We start from the raw sequence: 18441 nt of genomic DNA on the forward strand, positions 1-18441 counted from the left end.
CGAGATCTCAAAATGAGTTATGGTTCTTACTCCAAGCCCCTCTTCTCACCTTGTCTGCAGGAAAAAAGAGCACAACACAACGAGGTCCTACACACACAAGTAAGAGGAATGCAAGGGAGTGCTGCAGAATGCCAGAGATTTTCTTCCCATGAAACCTCTTAGGAAAATAAATTAAGACAATGAGGATGTTACTTCCACATCCACATCTTACAGTAAGATGATTAAAGGGCACAAATGTGCTCTCTTCCATTAACTACCCTTTCTCTACCCTAGGACATAACTAAGGAAACATTTAATTACATCCACTTTATTCAGCAAGACTATCAAACCATTCTTGTGCTGTTTAATTCTGAAATGATTAACATATTTAAAAATAGGATCTAAACAATTTGTGTGTGCACAGTATAATAAAGGTAGATGCTTTTATTACAATCTTCCTTGCCACATATTTTAAAATAAAATTAATCAATACAATCACCATAACAGTCTCAGACAACAAATTAACACCATCCAATCAAGACACAGTTAAGATACTCAAAAGGCAGTATGAGTAGCTGGAAACCTTGGTCCTCCAATTCTTTTGTGTAACACATGGATTATGGATTTCTCCCCATCTGAGATAAAAATCAGCCCACAGACATCAACAATTCATACTGCAGGTTTCTGAAGTGTTTCTATTGAGTGTGAGTAGCACTGATTTTAGCACAATGTCATTATGCACATCTCAATTCTCAGCATGTAGAGACTAATCCAGGCCCAGAGTTCATGTTTTGTAAACAACTTTTGGTCTCTCCTGCACAGGTGGCTCCAAAAACGAGTGGGTGGACTTGAGCAGTGGCCACAGGCACTGCAAATCACTCCAGGAAGAGGGGACCTGACACAAATTCACTCCAGAAGGGAGAAAGAATGTGAGGGCAGTTGAGTGGACACAAACACAAAGCATTCTCCTCTCCCACAGCTCCATGTGCTGCCAGGAAAAGCCTCCTGTGCCTCTGAGCTCACACAGGTGGCACTGAAGCCACCAGTGCCCAGCAGGGTCACACCTTCCATGCTCCCAGGATGGCCAGGGAAGATTATCCATCATTACAGACTCCCTCTCTGGGTTAAAGTGCTTGTTCTCCTGCCATCAATCAGGACCTAGGCTAGTTGAGATTAACCTTTTATCTTTAACTAGAGGTTTGCAAGTGAATCAGACAATGCTGGTCAGTCTCCTTCAAGCCCCTAAATGAACAGTGGGCACTGTCTAGCACTGAGACAGCTCCATGAGACAGACAGCAGGAACTCAGGGAAAGATACAGGTATAATATGCAGGAGAGGAGGGAATGGAATATTACACAGGACTGTGCTGAGTCTTTGAATTTTGTTCTGCACATGAGCTTTGTGTAACTCTAAACAAATAAAAATGTGTACCTTGACATTCAAAACTACCTGTTAGCCTGCTGTGGCTACAAAACATTAGCTACAGAATATATTTACAGATCATTTCTGATGTTTGTTCCTGGCAAGAGATGTTAAGCCCAATTCTTCACTGAAGATATAAACCTGACCTAATTTAGAGCAGGTCAGTGGGAGTTTAGAACAGGTATCACATGAGCAACCCTCAGGGACTCAAGCAGAGGAAGCAGCAGCCCATTGCTACAGGATCCAGCTACTGTGAAACAGAACTTCTGCAAATTGAGCACATTAGTATGAATATTCTTTTTTTTTTTTTTTAACATGGGTATGTCACAGATTCTGAGGAAGGTGTGAATTACTGAACAGATCCATTCTCTATGAAATGAGAAAAGATTACACCTGACAGGTGTAAACTGCTCCAACAAACATATCACTTTGTATCTCATGTCAAGATCACAGCTCATCGTGGTTTATAATTAAAATCTTCTTTGCAAGGTAGCTCCAAGCTTCCCAAATTCCAAGCTTCTTTATTTCAGAGAAAACAGCCCTTGCCTTGCTCTCAGTCCTTTGTGAAGTCTATTTATTCTAATGGCAAAATAAAATTGTGCTGCCTCACTAAAAGGGCATTGACCATTGTCTGTACAGGCAAGGAAGTTCAGGATGTTGATCTCTCCTTCCTAAGAGGATAGCAGGGATTATACACTTCCACATGAAATTTTAAATTAAATTTTAAAAGATTAATAAACTCACAGTTATGTTTGGAATATGGCATGCAGCACTTGGTTAATCAATGTTAGAAACAGTTAAAATCCTTTTCATGTTCAACTGCTGAAACATCACCAGCTACAGTATTTAAAATCTTTGCTGAAAGCAAGTATCTCAAAAAAGGTAATTGTACTCCTGGCACAGCTGCCCAAGCAAACAGCAGCTTACCTTAAAAGGGAGGAAATATTATTATGAATATTTTCTAGCCCATCTGGAAGTTTGTGTTGCAGGGAGGACAAAATTTAGAACTGTAGAGCTGCAAAGAAAGGTTGTTCAATGTGCTCAGAGAATCATGGAATGGCTGAGATGGGAAGGGACCTGTGGAGATCTGCTCCAACCTCTGAGCAAGCAGGGCCAAGTTCAGTCAGCATCTGAGCATCTCCAAGAACAGAGACTCCACAACCTCTCTGGGCAACCTGTGCCAGTGTTCGACCACCTTCACATTTTCCTAATGTTTAAATGGATTTTCCTGTATTTCAGTTTGTGCTCCTGTCTATTTATCACTTCCTTGGGCACCACTGGGAAGAGCCTGATTCCCTCTCCACTGCTTCCCATCAGACACTTGCACACACTGTCAAGGGAGGTCACAGCTTTTTACAGGTTGGGGAGCAGCCATGAGCTCATATCTCTGCTATTGACTGCTGATTTCAGCAACGGTGCACAACACCAAAGTTATTGCTAGAAAGTTATTTCATTACAGTGGTTACTAGAAACTGGCAGTAGAGTCTCATTTTGTAGATAAATTCCTGCTGATTTTTTTTCCTTAAATTCTCAAGTAACATAATTTTTTTTTTTCACTTTCGATGCCAAATGCAGGAGAGGAAATCAATCAGAAATTCAATTTCCATCCCCTTATGTAGTCTGAGACAAGACAAGCTCCTCAGCTTGATCTGGATTTAACACCACACTAGACTTTATCTTGGGACAAGCAAGAACATGGATCCCATACAGAAATCCTACACAAGTGCAAGTGTCCAATACCTGTCAGCAGAGCTGCCCTGCTGCTTTGGGATGTGGCTATGATCCACAGGACACTGAAATGATTTAAAATCCCATTCTGATGCCTTATCAAGCAGAATTGTGCATTATTAATAAAAAATAATAATGTATTTCTGTAATCTCTAATTGGTGTTGCTTGCAGAGACTTTATGAACAAGTTAATTTTTCTGTTTCACGGCATTTGGTAAACACTTGTAACTGACCAGATTTACTAAACCAAAAATACTACTTTTGCCACATTGCTTCATTGCTGAGGCTGCCAGCAGTGCTCACTAATGTTAAGGGAAGTGCTCATGTAGTTTTTAAGTACATCCACCCACAATGAATAAACCAAGGCAGCCAACTCCAGGGTAAGAGCTGCTTTCTCTTTTGCCCTTAGTTAAAATCAAACCTGGCCTCAGAGGCCACCCTTCTAACCAGTGGTACTGAATCAAGGCATGATCTTGTTGATGAAGATGCTTCTGGAGCAGCTTTTGGAGGAAAATCATGTGGGCACCCATGGACATGAGAAATAAGCAGCCAGGACCTGTGACAACTGAAACTGTGCAGCTGTTCATGGACAAGAAACAGGAGCAGAGATCAGCAACATGAATGACACCTCAAGGTCACTTCAGAGTACTGAACATGCCAAACATCTTCAAAGTCCTCCTACACACGAGCAGAACTGTGTGTGTAGCTTTAACCCTGCTTAGTTTCATAGCAGCTGAGATACTGAATACCAGGGTAGGTAACCAGGTACCTCCAGGAAAAGGGAGCATGGAGCCAGCTCCATTGGCACTAGATGCCATCTTGAAATACATTTTCCAGTCAGTCAAGCATTCCATTAGCAAATTCACATCTACAGTCTTTGGCAAGGCAGGAACATTGCTCTTTTGCCCTGGGTAATCAGACAGACTAAGTGAATCTGACAGACATTGGGATACCTGGGAATATGCTTCAATGCACACTAACTGTTCTGGATTTAAAACTGAGCAAGGCCAGCACATATGTTTGAGAGTGGATATCTGCCTATGCTGGGCACTATTTCATGAAAGTCAGGTTTCTGTCACAGATCTAAGGCAAATATTACAATTTACAGGAAAGAAATGAGGACATCGATACATTGTGCGTTATTGGAGACGTGGAGCCTTTATAACACGGTGGCTTTCACTATGATCTCTGGGTTTTCTATGTCCTTTTTGCTTTGGACCATTCTCAGTTCCAGCTGGGCTGAGTTTGGTTTGTTTCCTTCTCCAGCTTGCACTAAAAAGATGACATCAGAATGTCATTAAAAACAGCAGTATTACATTACAAAGTTACATTGTTCTGTTACCCCACGATTTTCTCTACCTGCCTCCCTTTCCCATTTTCCCTTACTGCTCCATGTTAAAAGCTTCCAATGTGGAAAATCCAAGTCAGCACTGTGATTTCTTATCACCACTGTTCCACACCTCTCTCCAGGAAAGAAACACAGCTCTGCTGTTAATTAGGAAGTCACACAGACACGCTCAGAGAACCCACAGATTTCCTTAAGAATTGAAAGATGGGAACTCCAAGGGGAGAGAAGCTGAAAAAAAATCACTCCTTACATGGGCCAACACAGCAAAGAAACTATTATTAGTTGATAAACCCCTCTCAGTGCTAAACACACACTCATAGGGACAGTGGGTGAGCTACACTGAAGCAGGAGCTCTTTGGCACACCAAACTCAGCAAACATCTCGAGTTGTGCCAGGTTTGCAGAGCTGAGTCAGGCACAGTCAGCACGACTGCCACCCAGCACAAGCTAAACAGTGACATCTGCAGTCAGCTCTGGTCAAAAATAGCCCTGGAGGACACAGCAGGAACATGCACACAAAACTACCAAGCTCTCATTCTGTAAATCTCTGCCTGCTTCTGCAGTGAGGGGATGCCTTTAGTCAGGAAACCCAGAAAGCTCCTTGAATATTTCTTCTGATTCCAATCCAGACAACACAGGAATGAAATCTGGATGAATTTAATTTACCTTTTGCACTCTTAATGGTCCTTTGCAGAACGTGCTGCATGGCTGACACAGTCTTTTCACATGCCACCTGCAACAACATATTCAGTGTTTAGTAAAACTTCAGCTACCTACATTAATATTACTAAATAATAACTAATACTAGTTCAGAAACACTGCTATTAGGAGGAAAACATGACTGACAAAGCAAACATAGTGACAACTATGCAATGCAGAGTTTGGGATAATTTTTTTTTTTTACGTAATTCTCCCTAAACAGGTATTAGAAATCATACTTGTATCAAGGACTCTGTGTCCTTAAGGGAAAGAAAGATGGATTTGAGAAATTATTTTCACTGCTTATTATGAAGTGAGGATAAAAAATGTAATTGTAAACATGGATGCAGTCTGTCTCTCTAAAAAGAACAACATTTTATTTGGAAAAATTAAAAAATCAATCTAACTGAAATATGACAGTTTAGTGTCCCTTTTGGCCAAAGGGAAATTCTGTGGCTTTTCCTCTGAGGTGAGAAAAAAAAAAAAGACAAAACAGAAGACAATATTTAAATAATGTCACAGATCAGAATTTTTTAAAAAAACTCAAGAGAAACAAGGTCCAAAGTTGCAGAGAGATGAGTAACTTCTTCCCCACCTTCAAATTGTTTGGGTGCTTGTGTGTCCATGCCAGAAGCATAGCAGCAAACAGGTCTCCTGTTCCCACAAAGACAGCATCCACTTTGGGAGACTCCACTCGAATTCTCTGTGTTATCCTGGTACCATCTGCTTTAGCTACAACACAGATCCACAATTAAGTGACAGACCCAGCCACTAATACAACAGCAATCACTAGAATTTAAAAAGATTTTTTTTTTAAAATCGTCATCAGATTTGAATGTTTGGAACATAAAGGAGTATTGTAAACTTTGTACCAGATCTTTTAAAAGGAAAAGCCTTCCAAAATTTGGCCAGCTTGGGACAGCATTTACAACTTCTATACTGTATATACTTTATTTGAGAGGGAGGAGGGAGTTACCACCTTCATTTTTCATCCTTCATAACTGTAAGCATCAGGTGGAAACATTGTGTGAACACACTGAATCCTGGTGACAGCACAAAAGGGGACACAGAGAAGAAGCAGGAAGGTATTTTATAACCTATCAAGGAGGGTATTTTATAACCTATCAAGGGAGGAACAATCTGCTAACAGGAAGGAGAAAGTGACTTTTCAGGAAAGCATTCAAATATGCCAAGTTCCTGTTTTACATCCTTACTACCAGGGTCAGTACCAGGGGCTGTAAGAGTCCCAAAAAACCTTGCCTAGGACATTCTCCTCCTCCTCTGCCCAGGAGCTGCATGGAGCTCAGGCCTGGTGCAGATATTCCTGTCTATAGCCCTGCTGCCCTGAGATACTTACTGAATTTTCCAGATTCATCTCAGACCTGCCTTGCCTCCCTGACTCTGGACTGTCACTGGGACCTGTCTGCCACCACCCCCCTGTCCTGCTGATCTTATTCAGGTCCCATGGATGGGGACAGAGTCCTGCCAGGGACTATGATCACACTCAGCTCCTGTCCTTTCTCATGGAGCAGCCCTAGCCTCACCACTCCTGATATTTATTACTGCAGGACAAGGGGCTCACTTAGGAATCTGTGCTCCTTCCATGCAGATGGGCCTGATGGAATTTCTTCTTCAAGCACAGACAGGTTAGAAGAGAGCAGAGGTAAGGAAGGAGCTCTTCACTTACTTTTTTGGTGGCTTCCCAGAGCAATCAGGTAGTCATTTCCCAGAGGTGCCTGTAGATCTGAGCTTGTGATCACCACAGTCTCTGGTCCCATGGCATGGAGCATATCCATTACCTGTCCGTGTGCAAAAAGGCAGCAATCAGTGACTGCAGTATGTGTGGATTAAACTTTCATTCATAGTACTGAGGATTTTTAACAAACACCTTATTTTGGCATCTTTTGTAAAGAGAAAAAACACCAGTCTCTATTCAAATAATCCACTTGAATTAGGGGCATTACTTTGAACTAGGGGAATCAAAACAGCCACATTTAAATGTACACACTTGTTAAAATATACAAGCATTTCTGTTTGTGTTATCTTTGGATGCTCCTCTGGAAAAATACTCTGTTTCAGCTGGGATCAGAATTTTTGCCTGCATCATGTTTTCAGAACATACTATCAAAAGAATAAGAGAATAAATATACAGACACTTGCAACTCATCTGGCATCTTGAAGCATTTTCTAGAAAGCCAGCAACACCAGGTAATGAAATCTTAATTAGCTACTAGTTTTAAAGTTACCAAAAATTAAAAAACCTAAATCAGAGGCAGAAGTGTGTCTATCTCAATCTTCTTTTCTCATTCTGTTTCAACCCCAAAACTACAGCTGTAAATTATATACCTTTGCAGATGTATTTCCACTCTGTCTGTTCCTCATTAAACTCGTTAATACTCTACTCCTGACATCACAATTGGTTGTTACAGACAGAAGTGATTTTGATTTCACAGAAAAAAGAATGACTTCAATAATGAGTTCAGTATAAAACATGGATAAAATATTAATTCTCCCAGAAGAGTTTAACTACAAACCCTCTCAGGCTAGCTATGACTCATGAGCAGCTGGATGATAAGGATTTATTTCTGCTATTTTTTAATACTTTATTGCTTTTTTTTCTTGTCTAAGCCTCCAAGTTTCTTCAGCTGTCAGACATCTTTGCACAGACATCAGTGGGGTTTTGTAGAAGCAGTAAATCCACCAGCACACACTGACACAATCAGTCTGTGCAGGAATATTAAACTAAATTTCATTCCTCAGTCACAATTCACCAGGACCCTAATCTCCACTGTCTCTAGCTGTAGGACTTAGTCCTTTCCACATTAATATTACATCTTGCTTAATTTTATGTCAGAAGACACTACTGCCATCACAGGTCTTGTTAGGGAAAGGAAAGCAAGCATGAAATCATGGAAATCAATGCCAGAATTCCTGCCACCTTTAAAAGGGACAAATTCCAGCATGAATGATTACTCAGACCCATATATGACATGCAGCTGGAAATAGAGACAGATTAAAGTATAATATCCTGCAAACAACTTCTTTAAAAATGTTTCCATTTCTAAGTATAATTCCACCTCTTTGGGAGAGATTTTTTTTAAAGCCCATCACAAATCAGAGCTATGGCATTAATCAGTCAGAAGACTAATTGGCAAAACTGTTTAGCACAAGCAACTCAGGTTTGCAGCTGAAATATGCAAATTTAAAACTAATGGCTGCCCAGCTAATTATGTTCTTCTCAAGACTGGTTCCACTGGTGAGATGAGAAAAGACCTGAGTTGAGGTTGCTGCTACTGGCATGAAGCACAGCTCATCATCCTCACCCAGCACAGTGGGGTAATGCAGAAATGGGGGCAGAGGAAATTCAGATATGAGATCTCTGTAGCTGCTTCCTGCTGTGAAGGGATGGTGACCAACCTGTGGTGTTTGACGTTGCTACAGCAAAAAAACAACAAACATTTGGGCTGAGAGATCCCCAGATACTCTCCAGGGTGCCACTGCAGCTGCTGCCTGTTTAGAGATTTTGTGTTCTTTTGAAGTTCAAAACCAAACTGGAGGGAATTACATCAGCCCATTATGAAAGCACTTGAGTGGCCAACAAAACAAAGAGCTCAGCCTTTCTCAAGACATCAATAAAACTGGATTTCTATTTTGTCCTTCACCACCAAGCCCTACAGGTTTTTATTTTCTTCACTTTGTGTGAAAGGGCAAATCATTACACCTCCATGCAATATATTTGCAAGCCATCTATCAGCTCTGTATGGCAATGACAGCAGCTGTCAATGCTGTGGATTTATCTGGGAGGGTGAGGAAAAGCTGTTATCACACCCAGCATTGCTGAATGTGGGCTGCAGAGCCCCAAACAGGTTCCTAATGCCTGGGGTCCCCTGGGGTTTTCACCTCAACCAAGTAATACCCACAGAGTGGATTATTATATATAATAATGCACTCTGTGGATAATGATATGATATGATATTATATGATATATGATATGATATGATATGATATGATATGATATGATATGATATGATATGATATAACCAACAGAGTGGATCATTATATATAATATTTATATATATATATAAAATATATATATATTATATATATAATTAGATACAATAATATATAATTATTATAATATATATTATTATTATATATATTATCTATCCTTGTAGATAATTATATATATTACATACACTATATATTATTATAGTTTTTTTTTTTTTGGGTTTTTTTTGGTTTTTTTGGTTTTTTTTTGCTGTGTGTGCTGCTGCCACTCCTCCTTCACTGCAGAAAGCAAGTTCAGAGAGATGTACTCACTACCACTGTAATCCCTTTCTCTGGAGCTCCTTTGGGAAGTTTCTTTGGAATTCTGACACTGAAGCAGGAAATATTTTGTGCCTGAAGTGTACAAGCTTTAATGATAAACACATGGCAAGGACAGAGGCCAAAGTGACTCCAAGGTTGAAGGCAAAGTGCAGCACTGCAGGCAGGAATGCAGAGATGTCACACACCCCACCCACCATTTGCCCACTCACCTCCAGTGCATCTTTTTCTGTGTAAATCTTCCTGCCTGTGAGCAACCTGAAAATGAAGCAGAAATGTTAAAACGGCAGGAATTCTCCAGGCAGTGATTTTTTGTTTGCCCTTTCAGAGGAGGAGAGCTGGGACTGCACCAAACAGGCCAAACCCATCTGTAGCTCCACGGTCTGCTGGAGCAGACCTCAGTGTTGTACGTGCACAGACACACAGTGCACTCACACCAGTCCCACCCTGTCTCCTCCAGAGATCCCTGCATCACAAAAATCCCCTCACACGTGTTTTCTCTCCCTCTGCCATGTAGCTGCTACCTCCCCTTTAGGGCACAGCCTGTGCTGCACCACCAGAGTTTATCTCCTGACCAAAGAGTCACAGCTGTGTAGACAGGACACGAGGAGACATTTAAATTCTTAGCTGTCCTGAGATGCTGCCATGGTGTAATTCTGAATATATTTTTTTTTGTGGGGGGGAGGGAATTGGAACCAAACTATTTCAGTTCTGATATTCTGGCACATAATTAAAATGTTCATGCTAATGAGCAAGGATGGGGAAGGTATTTTTTAACCTGTCCAAGAAACACGCCTCTGGTGATAATAAGAAATAATCATGAAAATGAGACACTGAAGAAAACAAGAATAATCTTTTCCTCACATAACTCCTGGGTTTTTTATTGTTTTCAACATTCAGCAATTGAGGTTATCTGAAAAACACCACTTAAAGCTAACAGCTAAAACTCAAAACCCAACACATACATACATAAGGCACTATATTGAGACAAATAAAATTAAGGGGTATCAATGTTCCCTGCTTTTTTCCACAAGTTTATTGGGCTAGAAAAGGAAATAAGCACTTACTCAGCTTCAAACTGGTTAGGAGTGATTATGTCTGCAACAGGTACAACTTTGTCCCTGTAGACTGGCAGGAGATCCTTGGGCACATACTGGGGACCAAAAAAAAGAATGTCAGAAGTTCTCAGAGTGTCTGAGATGTGGGACTGCAGCTCTCCTTCCCTCACCCACCACTCCAGCTGCCACCGAGGGACCTGACAGCTCCAAGCTCTGCAATTACAGTGGCACAGCATCCTCCAGCTGGGGACACTGTCACCATCAGCCCTTTCTTCCCTGGAGGGGATGGGAAGCACCATTTTTAAGCAGATGGACCTAAACTGGCAGCATTAAAAGGAAATGATGCCTGGGTGAGGAACTTTGAAGTTCTCTCTCACCAAGGTAACTCAGCAGCATTAGGAAACAGTGTCCCAGCTCACTCATGTCCTTACCTCCAAACCAAACTGTTTTGTTCAAAAATTTTTGATTAAAAATGAATGTTTTTTTTTGTCAGTGTGCAGCCTGGTACTGGCACACAGGATCTTTCTGTCACTGATCCCAGCTCAGAGCCCAACAGCTGTCAGATCCCACATGAAATAAATAATCTTCATTTAGGTTCCAGGGCTGTGTCCATTCCCAGGATGACTGACAATGGCAGCCAGGCTACCAGCCAGAACACAGCTCTGGAGAGGTGATGAGAGAACTCCAGAGAGAACTCCAGGGATGGGGGATATTTTCCTGTGGACAAGGTCTGTTTTCTCAGGAGAGAGCCAGAAACAATCCCAGGGCTGGGCAGCTGTCATTCTTTCCAGATACCAATCTCATTCAAAACCAAGAAATTTAAGTACTAACTTACTTGATGCTGGGATCCAAAGCACCTTTTTTTTGTTGTTGTTGTTTAAAAAGAATAAATCTTTATACATCTTTATATCACAAACATTCACTACACAGAGAATCCAAGCAGAAGAGTACTACTCACCATAGAGCCTTCTCCATTCCACTTGTCACCCATCACTGGATCACACACTGGAAAAAAAAATTTAGGTTTAGAAATAGGGTACAGTTATGAAGACCCTGGTGGGAGGGAGAAATTTTAGGTAACAGTGATGGCTACAAAACAGCATTGAGCACCTCAAAGCTTACACACTCTCACAGCTCTTGTAGCACACTGAAATTTGTATCTGGTGGCTGCCTATTTTGAAAGAGTAGGTCATGTGTCTTAAAAAGTTGTCTGGAATGGTAGTATGAAGGGGAGAAACATGGGAGAAGATAACACCTCTGGAAAGAGTCCTGTTTTTACTTTAGTGTGAAAAAATATATTCCAAATGTACACACCAAAATGCTCTGTGTGTATTAAATAAAGAAACTATTATAATGAAACAAGAATTCATGCCAAAGTACTTGGTGTAATGATATTTAACACATGTTTGGCACAGGTTCTGGATCACCAGCAGTACTAACAACACACTCCAAGAGTCCTCAGTGAGGATGGAAACAGCCTGGCACTGCGCTTCAAAAAGGAACATTGTTCATTGTATTAACAGATCTTTAAGCAAGTTCAAAAAGAAGCACAAATCCAAAGGTATCAAATCAATGCCAGTATTTCAGGAAGTTTCTATGAGTAAAAAGAGGGCAATTTGTTTCACATTTTAATAATATTTTCTTTATGTTAGAATCTATTTATTAAGCATACAGGATCTTAGAAGCCTTGTTGTGCTCTCACCACCTGACCACTTCCTTCCTGCTCTGCACAGTGAGATGTCTCTTTCTGTTCATATTCCAAAAGACTCTTTAGCTTTCACACAAGGCTATGAAGAATTTGACAATCCAATAGTGTAAATAAAGGCTAAAAAGCAACAAAACCCAGACGAGATTTCTCTGCTATATTTTGCTAATTAAGACCTATGCTTTGTTAATTTTAAATCGGGTACCACAGCTCAGTACAACACCCTGCAAACCCTGCCAATCATTCTAGATGTTTCCTGGCCATGCTGTTTACAGAGCCTGAAGATGACAGCTCAAACCATCACTCCCAGCTTTTTATCCCACTAAATCCTCACTGACTTTGTCCTATCAGCTGAAATTCAAGCCTATGCTGGTTATTCCTGAAACACTCAGGAAAGGAAGGAAGGGAAGGGAAGAAATCTTTTCTCCCAGGTTGAAGCCTGATGTGACATTTTAGTGACAACAGCTGCTGGAGCCTCCTGCTCCCTGGACAGTCCTAGGGAATATTAAAAGGAGCAGAGCTAAAAAAGCCCTGGAGTTCAAGGTAAATCATGAAACTCATGAGGCAAATCAGGACATTTCTGGGATGTGACAAGGAACCATGGCAGGGTGACATGGGAGAGCCTGTCCTGCTCTGGCTGACTTGGGAACCAAGGAGAGGCTTCATCTGCCAGCCCACACAGCCTCTGAACTGTGTTCTGTGCTGAACTGTGGCTGTTCTGAACTCTGAACAGCCTCTGTATCAGCACCAGCTGGATGGGAATTTTACTTTTTCCTGGATACAGACAACCAGTCCTCAAGGCACACTCTCCTTTGGATGGCATGATGCAAGAACCACACTCAAAGGCAGCAAATAGAGAGATAAAACCCAACATCCTGACCACCTAAAGCTGAAATGAAACATCACGGGAGGCCCAGCTGGCTCCAGACAGATCAGAAGTGTTGTGTAACATCAGAACAGTGTTTCCACCCATCCTAAAATGTGAAAATGATGAGCATACTCAGTGAGGGAGTAGGAAGGATTATAATGCACATCCTTACCATACACGAGGTTGGAATTCTGTTGCTTCAACTCCTGGACAATATCCACCACCATTGCCAGAAATGATGTGTCTCTTGTATACCCTTTCAGGAAAAGAAAAGAAAAGACACTTTTGAAGTCCAATTTCTTGAACACTTTTGCTGTTTTTAGTTTTGGATAGGAATGCTGCATACTTCTATTCTTTGGATAAATGCATTTTTAGAACAAAGGCATTTATTTCAGTAGTTGACTCAGGAATAAAAGGTTGGAATACAAATTCAGACAGTGCTTGCACAACTACAAGTATAACCTTAAAAATCTATTTACTGAGAATGTTGTACAGGAAAGGCTCACATAACTTCACAATGCTTGAACATATATGAACAAAGGTCAAGCTAGAAGGAAACAACATTCCTTTTAATAAAACCAATATTTTGATCAGTATTATTTTTCATGCAGTAACCAGAAATTTTTTAAAATTCCATATACTTTTCTCATATTCTGTCTTGAGGCAAATTTTTATTATTAATAGTGTTCCTGCTGATAGAGTCCAACACATTAATGCAATAGAGATTTAACCTTGATAATTTTAGAGCAATCTCCAAAACACCAATAAAGTTCCTATTTTTCAGGCTTAGCAGTGAAATAAGCTGGAAATAAGTTTTACTGTATTTCAAGGCTACAATCACAATGCTAGCACCAAAATATTCTTATTTAATCACTAGTTTTTAAATGTTATAGATGTTCCTTAATTGATATATTTATGTATTAACTTTACTAACAACATTTATGAGTTATCTATTTGATTTTAATTTATTGTATTTCATTTCTTGGTAACAGTGCTGTGCAGGGGCCATAAGCTGGACTCAATATTTGTGGGTCCCTTCCAGCTCAGCATATTTTGTGATTCTCTGATTTAATACTATTATTTTTAGCAGGGCAGCATCTTTCAATGTCCTTGGAAATGTCCATTCTAATAAAATATTTTAAACTACATTAAAAAAGTAGATTTTGGAGATTTTTTTTTTAACTTGAAAAATTGATCAATTCTTGGGTGCTGCAGAGAATTGGAAAAGATTCTTTGCCAAAATTCTGGATTTTATCCATGAAATGCTGACAATCAGTCAAAAGAGTCAAGCAAAGATATTTTTAAAAATGACCTGTCATGGCAGACTGGCTGGAAAATAATACTGAGTTGAATAATAATAATAATACTGAGTAAATAATAATACTGAAAATAATACTGTACATCACTGACAGAGGTGTTTAAAACAGTTACACTGAACTGAAATTTATCTCTTCCCTTGAGTGTCTTACTGTAAATGAAACAAATACAAGAAGATCTACAAATAGCTAACAGTCACAAAAAGTCCATGGAGTGTTACTTTGTATAATTGGCCTAAAGATAATAATTTTAATCTCAGCTGAGATATCTATAATCATCAAACAATTAACAGTCAAACCCCACCTGCTGATAAATTGCTTTTCAGTGTTTAAATAATCATATTTCAGTGTTTAAATAATCATATCCAGCTTGTTTGAGATACAAAGTAGTTGTACACTATAGTGAATGTCTGTTTGAAGAGAAAAATCTGACTTTTGGTCATGAATGGAAAAAAAAATGGGTTTTAATTTCAGCCACAGTGCAGCTGAAGACTAAAACACAAAACGTGTTATTAGATGTTCGGAAATTACTGCTCTTTCTACTTATGCTTTCTTTTTGTTCATACTGAAAATGGCTGCAGCAAAAGAGATTTTAAAACAAACTTGAACAACACACAAAAAATCCTATTTTACAAGACTTTTATTAATAAAGAATCCCTTTTTCTCCCAAATTCCTTTTTGCTGAAGATTTCTATTTTCCTTCTACCATTTTTAATCTCTTAAATCCATTTTGCCAGTGATAAGAAAGGAGTAGAGGTCTTTTCCAAGAGTTGGAAGTGAAATAAAAAAGGAACATTTCTGCTAAAAGAATACTCAAATATTATTTATATATTTTGCACACTTACATCTCCTGAAAATTCCTACAATACAATGTGCTTTTCCTGGAAATATTTTCTGTGTGAGTTCCTTCCAGGAAAGAAAGGGTGCTTATCTATTTCTCAATAGCAAACAGCCCATTAATACAAAATTTAATTTCTTAACCTTAGTTCAATCTATTTGCTATTCAGTCTCCCTTATTTTGGAGATATTCCTCAAAAAACCCCTGACAGTAACTCTTTGGACATGCCACACCCAGAATGACTGATTTGGAGTTGTAACCCATGCACTTAAAATTTACAGTTTTCCCTGTTTTCCTACATGTGGAAGCCCTGAAATCAATCAAATCTGGTGATGTATTTCTGCTTACCTTTAAAAAGTCCCTGTTCACTGCTGTAAGAAATTGATACTGCTATGCAAACCAGATGCACAGCTCTTACTGAGGTGAAATCTGATCAGTAACCTACTTTTGAGAAGCAGGAACTGGGTGAGAAGAAATTTTTATTAAAAACTTCTTGTGGAATCTCTCCTTTCTATGAAGTATTCTACAAGAAGTTATCCTTGCCTGTATTTATAAACACTTTGTGCAAGCACAGGAAAACACTGCAGAACTGTATTCACTCAGATGACCTACACAGTAACTGTCACAGACATCTTTTCATGAAAAATCCTTTCCTTAGGATTTTTCCTCCTGAGAAGCTGAGAGGCCTCAGAAACAAAATGTAAACATTGATTATCTGCTGCTGTGGAATGCAACAGGTGCATCTGTGATTGGTCTCATGTTGGTTGTTTCTAATTAATGGCCAATAACAGTGATCTAGCTCGGACACAGGGCCCGAGCCACAAACCTTCGTTATCGTTCTTTCAGATTCTATTCTTAGCTTAGCTAGCCTTCTGATGAAACCTTTTCTTCTATTCTTTTAGTATAGTTTTAATGTAATATATATAATAAAATAATAAATCAGCCTTCTGAAACATGGAGTCAGATCCTCGTCTCTTTCCTCAACATAAGATCCCTGTGAACACGGTCACACAGTAACAAGAGCAAAAAATCAAGATATATGACAGTCAAAGCAAAGACCCAATTCTACTCATACTTTGCTCACTGTCCAAAGCACTAAGCCTTAAATATCAAATAAAAAAAAAAATCAAGGATAGAAAAAAAATCAAGAGAAATGTTTATAAAATCACACTGCAGTACCACAGAGTGCTAGCACTGCAGACTTAGGAGAAAGGGTTAAACTCATGTCTTCCTAATAAATTTAAAAACAATACTCTGACATTCCTGATGCCTTGTTCCAAAAGAGGCACTCCCAAAATATGAAGTGAGCCTGTACATGCCTGGCCTGTACAAGTCTGTAAATGATACCAGGGGATCAATTTACCTGCCCAGTTACAACCTCCCAGGTGAACAGCACTGAGCCAGTTCAGATTATAATATACAGCTGAAATTTTAATTGCTTGGCTTGCAACAAGGAGGGATATGTGTTTTCAATTTCTTTAGCCCTGTTTACACCTGCTGGGAGCTGCAGGGAACCAGCTCTCCTTACCTGTGAGCACATAATCGTAGCGGTTGACCTTGTTCAGCTTCAGCCCTTCGTAGAGTTCATGCAGCTCATCTGAATTCAGCACCTGACCCTTCCAGTGGGCATAGCCTGCAAAGAAAACACCAGGGCAGCTCTCAAGAGATGGATCTTCTGCTTCACATCACACAGATGACACACATGGAGGGACCACATCCAGTATCAGCACAGGAAGGATTTTCACCTCCCCTCCTGTGAAATGCTGGTGCTGAGTGAAAGCTGCTGTCAGCAGAACAGGATGTGTGCTCAACTTCTCTTTAGCACCTCTGCCTCCCAAAGGAGCTGGAGTGACTACACTGCAGTCTGAGAGTGTCTGTTTAACAGCAAATCAAGCTGAGCACACACAAGCTCCTGCAAGGTTTCCCATAGAGCTTCTGCAAGTTATCCCTTTCCTGTGTGGAGGAGGAGAAACACATGTTTTAGATTTCACTGGAGGAGGGTGTCAGCATAATCTATTTTTGTTATCTTATACTATATATTAAAAAAAAGGAAATATTGACAGTTAGATGACAATCTTAATAGACTTATAGATCTGTCTGGACAGAGGCCTGCACCCATCAGATAAAGCATCCACTGGGACCTGTGTGCCACAGAGTGACCACAGCAGAGCACTGCCATGGGTGGTCTTTAAATGTACAGGGCCACCTGACAGACTTTCTTCCAAAAATAGCACAGCTTCAGTGCTGAGGATCCTGGAGGAGGAAATGAGTAGCAGAAAGGCACTACAAACAGATAAATAATGTCCATATACTCCATATATCCTTGAATGATCTCTAAGAATTGCAAGCAAATATGCTCAGCTGAGAGAAGCAGATGGAAGGTGGAAGTTACTTGGGATAAACTCAGCTGATTTCAGCAAACAGTGGACCAAGGTGCATGGCAGCCAATTCAAAGGAAAATAAAAAGTATCTCCCTTAACAGAATCTAAACATTTGTTGAAAAATGTAAATGCACCTTGCACCTTGTCAGCAAAGCCTGCCCATCTACGTGCACCAATTACTCCTCTGTATGTAAGAATGGGGCTACCTAGGATATTGGATGAGACATCCACATTTTAACTCTTTCAATCTCCAAAAATTCATATTTTGTCAAAAGGCTTATCTTTTTATTAACTGGAATTAGGAAGAGTGAAAGGTTAAGTGAGGTATCCTCTCCCATACCTCCCCTGTGTAAAGACAATGGTATTTTGTTTGTTTTCACTTCTGCTCTTGTGGTTAAAAAATTCTGTGATGAAAACTGTTGGCTTTGATTATCACTCCAAAGTGACTTATTAGAGTGACTGCCAAAAGGTGTCTAGAGGCTGGGATAAGCACATTTTTCAGATTTCCTTCTTGTGAGTGCAAACAGGCCCACGGTATGGTGAGCAGATGGATCATTTTGCTCTCCTCAGCTCACAAAGGCCAAGCCTCTAAAACACAACTCGCTGCCAGCTGGCTGGGGGCCTGACTCACATCAGCCACCCAGGAAAACGCTGCTCACAAAGTCCCTGTGAAGAAAGGGACAAAGTAAGGGATTTCTGTTCTGAAGAACACCTGAGCGCATGTAAATCCAGTGTTTGGTTTATTTAACACAAATGCAGGTATTTGTTGTGTCA

General features: G+C 40.0%; 1 protein-coding gene across 1 annotated transcript in view; it reads right to left on the reverse strand.

The window, feature by feature from the left end:
• Positions 1 to 291: 291 nt before the first annotated feature.
• Positions 292 to 18441, reverse strand: part of PDXK (pyridoxal kinase) — a 42540-nt gene continuing 24390 nt past the window's right edge. Inside the window, exons 3-11 of the mRNA XM_058019250.1 lie at positions 16815 to 16919; positions 13305 to 13388; positions 11518 to 11564; positions 10569 to 10654; positions 9714 to 9759; positions 6863 to 6974; positions 5771 to 5907; positions 5143 to 5209; positions 292 to 4401 (exon numbers count right to left, since the gene is read on the reverse strand). Coding sequence (XP_057875233.1) covers positions 4289 to 4401; positions 5143 to 5209; positions 5771 to 5907; positions 6863 to 6974; positions 9714 to 9759; positions 10569 to 10654; positions 11518 to 11564; positions 13305 to 13388; positions 16815 to 16919 — 797 coding nt within the window. The 3' untranslated portion in view covers positions 292 to 4288. The remainder of the gene's footprint in view (positions 4402 to 5142; positions 5210 to 5770; positions 5908 to 6862; positions 6975 to 9713; positions 9760 to 10568; positions 10655 to 11517; positions 11565 to 13304; positions 13389 to 16814; positions 16920 to 18441) is intronic.

The sequence above is a fragment of the Melospiza georgiana genome, chromosome 2 (assembly GCF_028018845.1).
Source record: "Melospiza georgiana isolate bMelGeo1 chromosome 2, bMelGeo1.pri, whole genome shotgun sequence".
In the NCBI taxonomy this organism is placed as follows: Eukaryota; Metazoa; Chordata; class Aves; order Passeriformes; family Passerellidae; genus Melospiza; species Melospiza georgiana.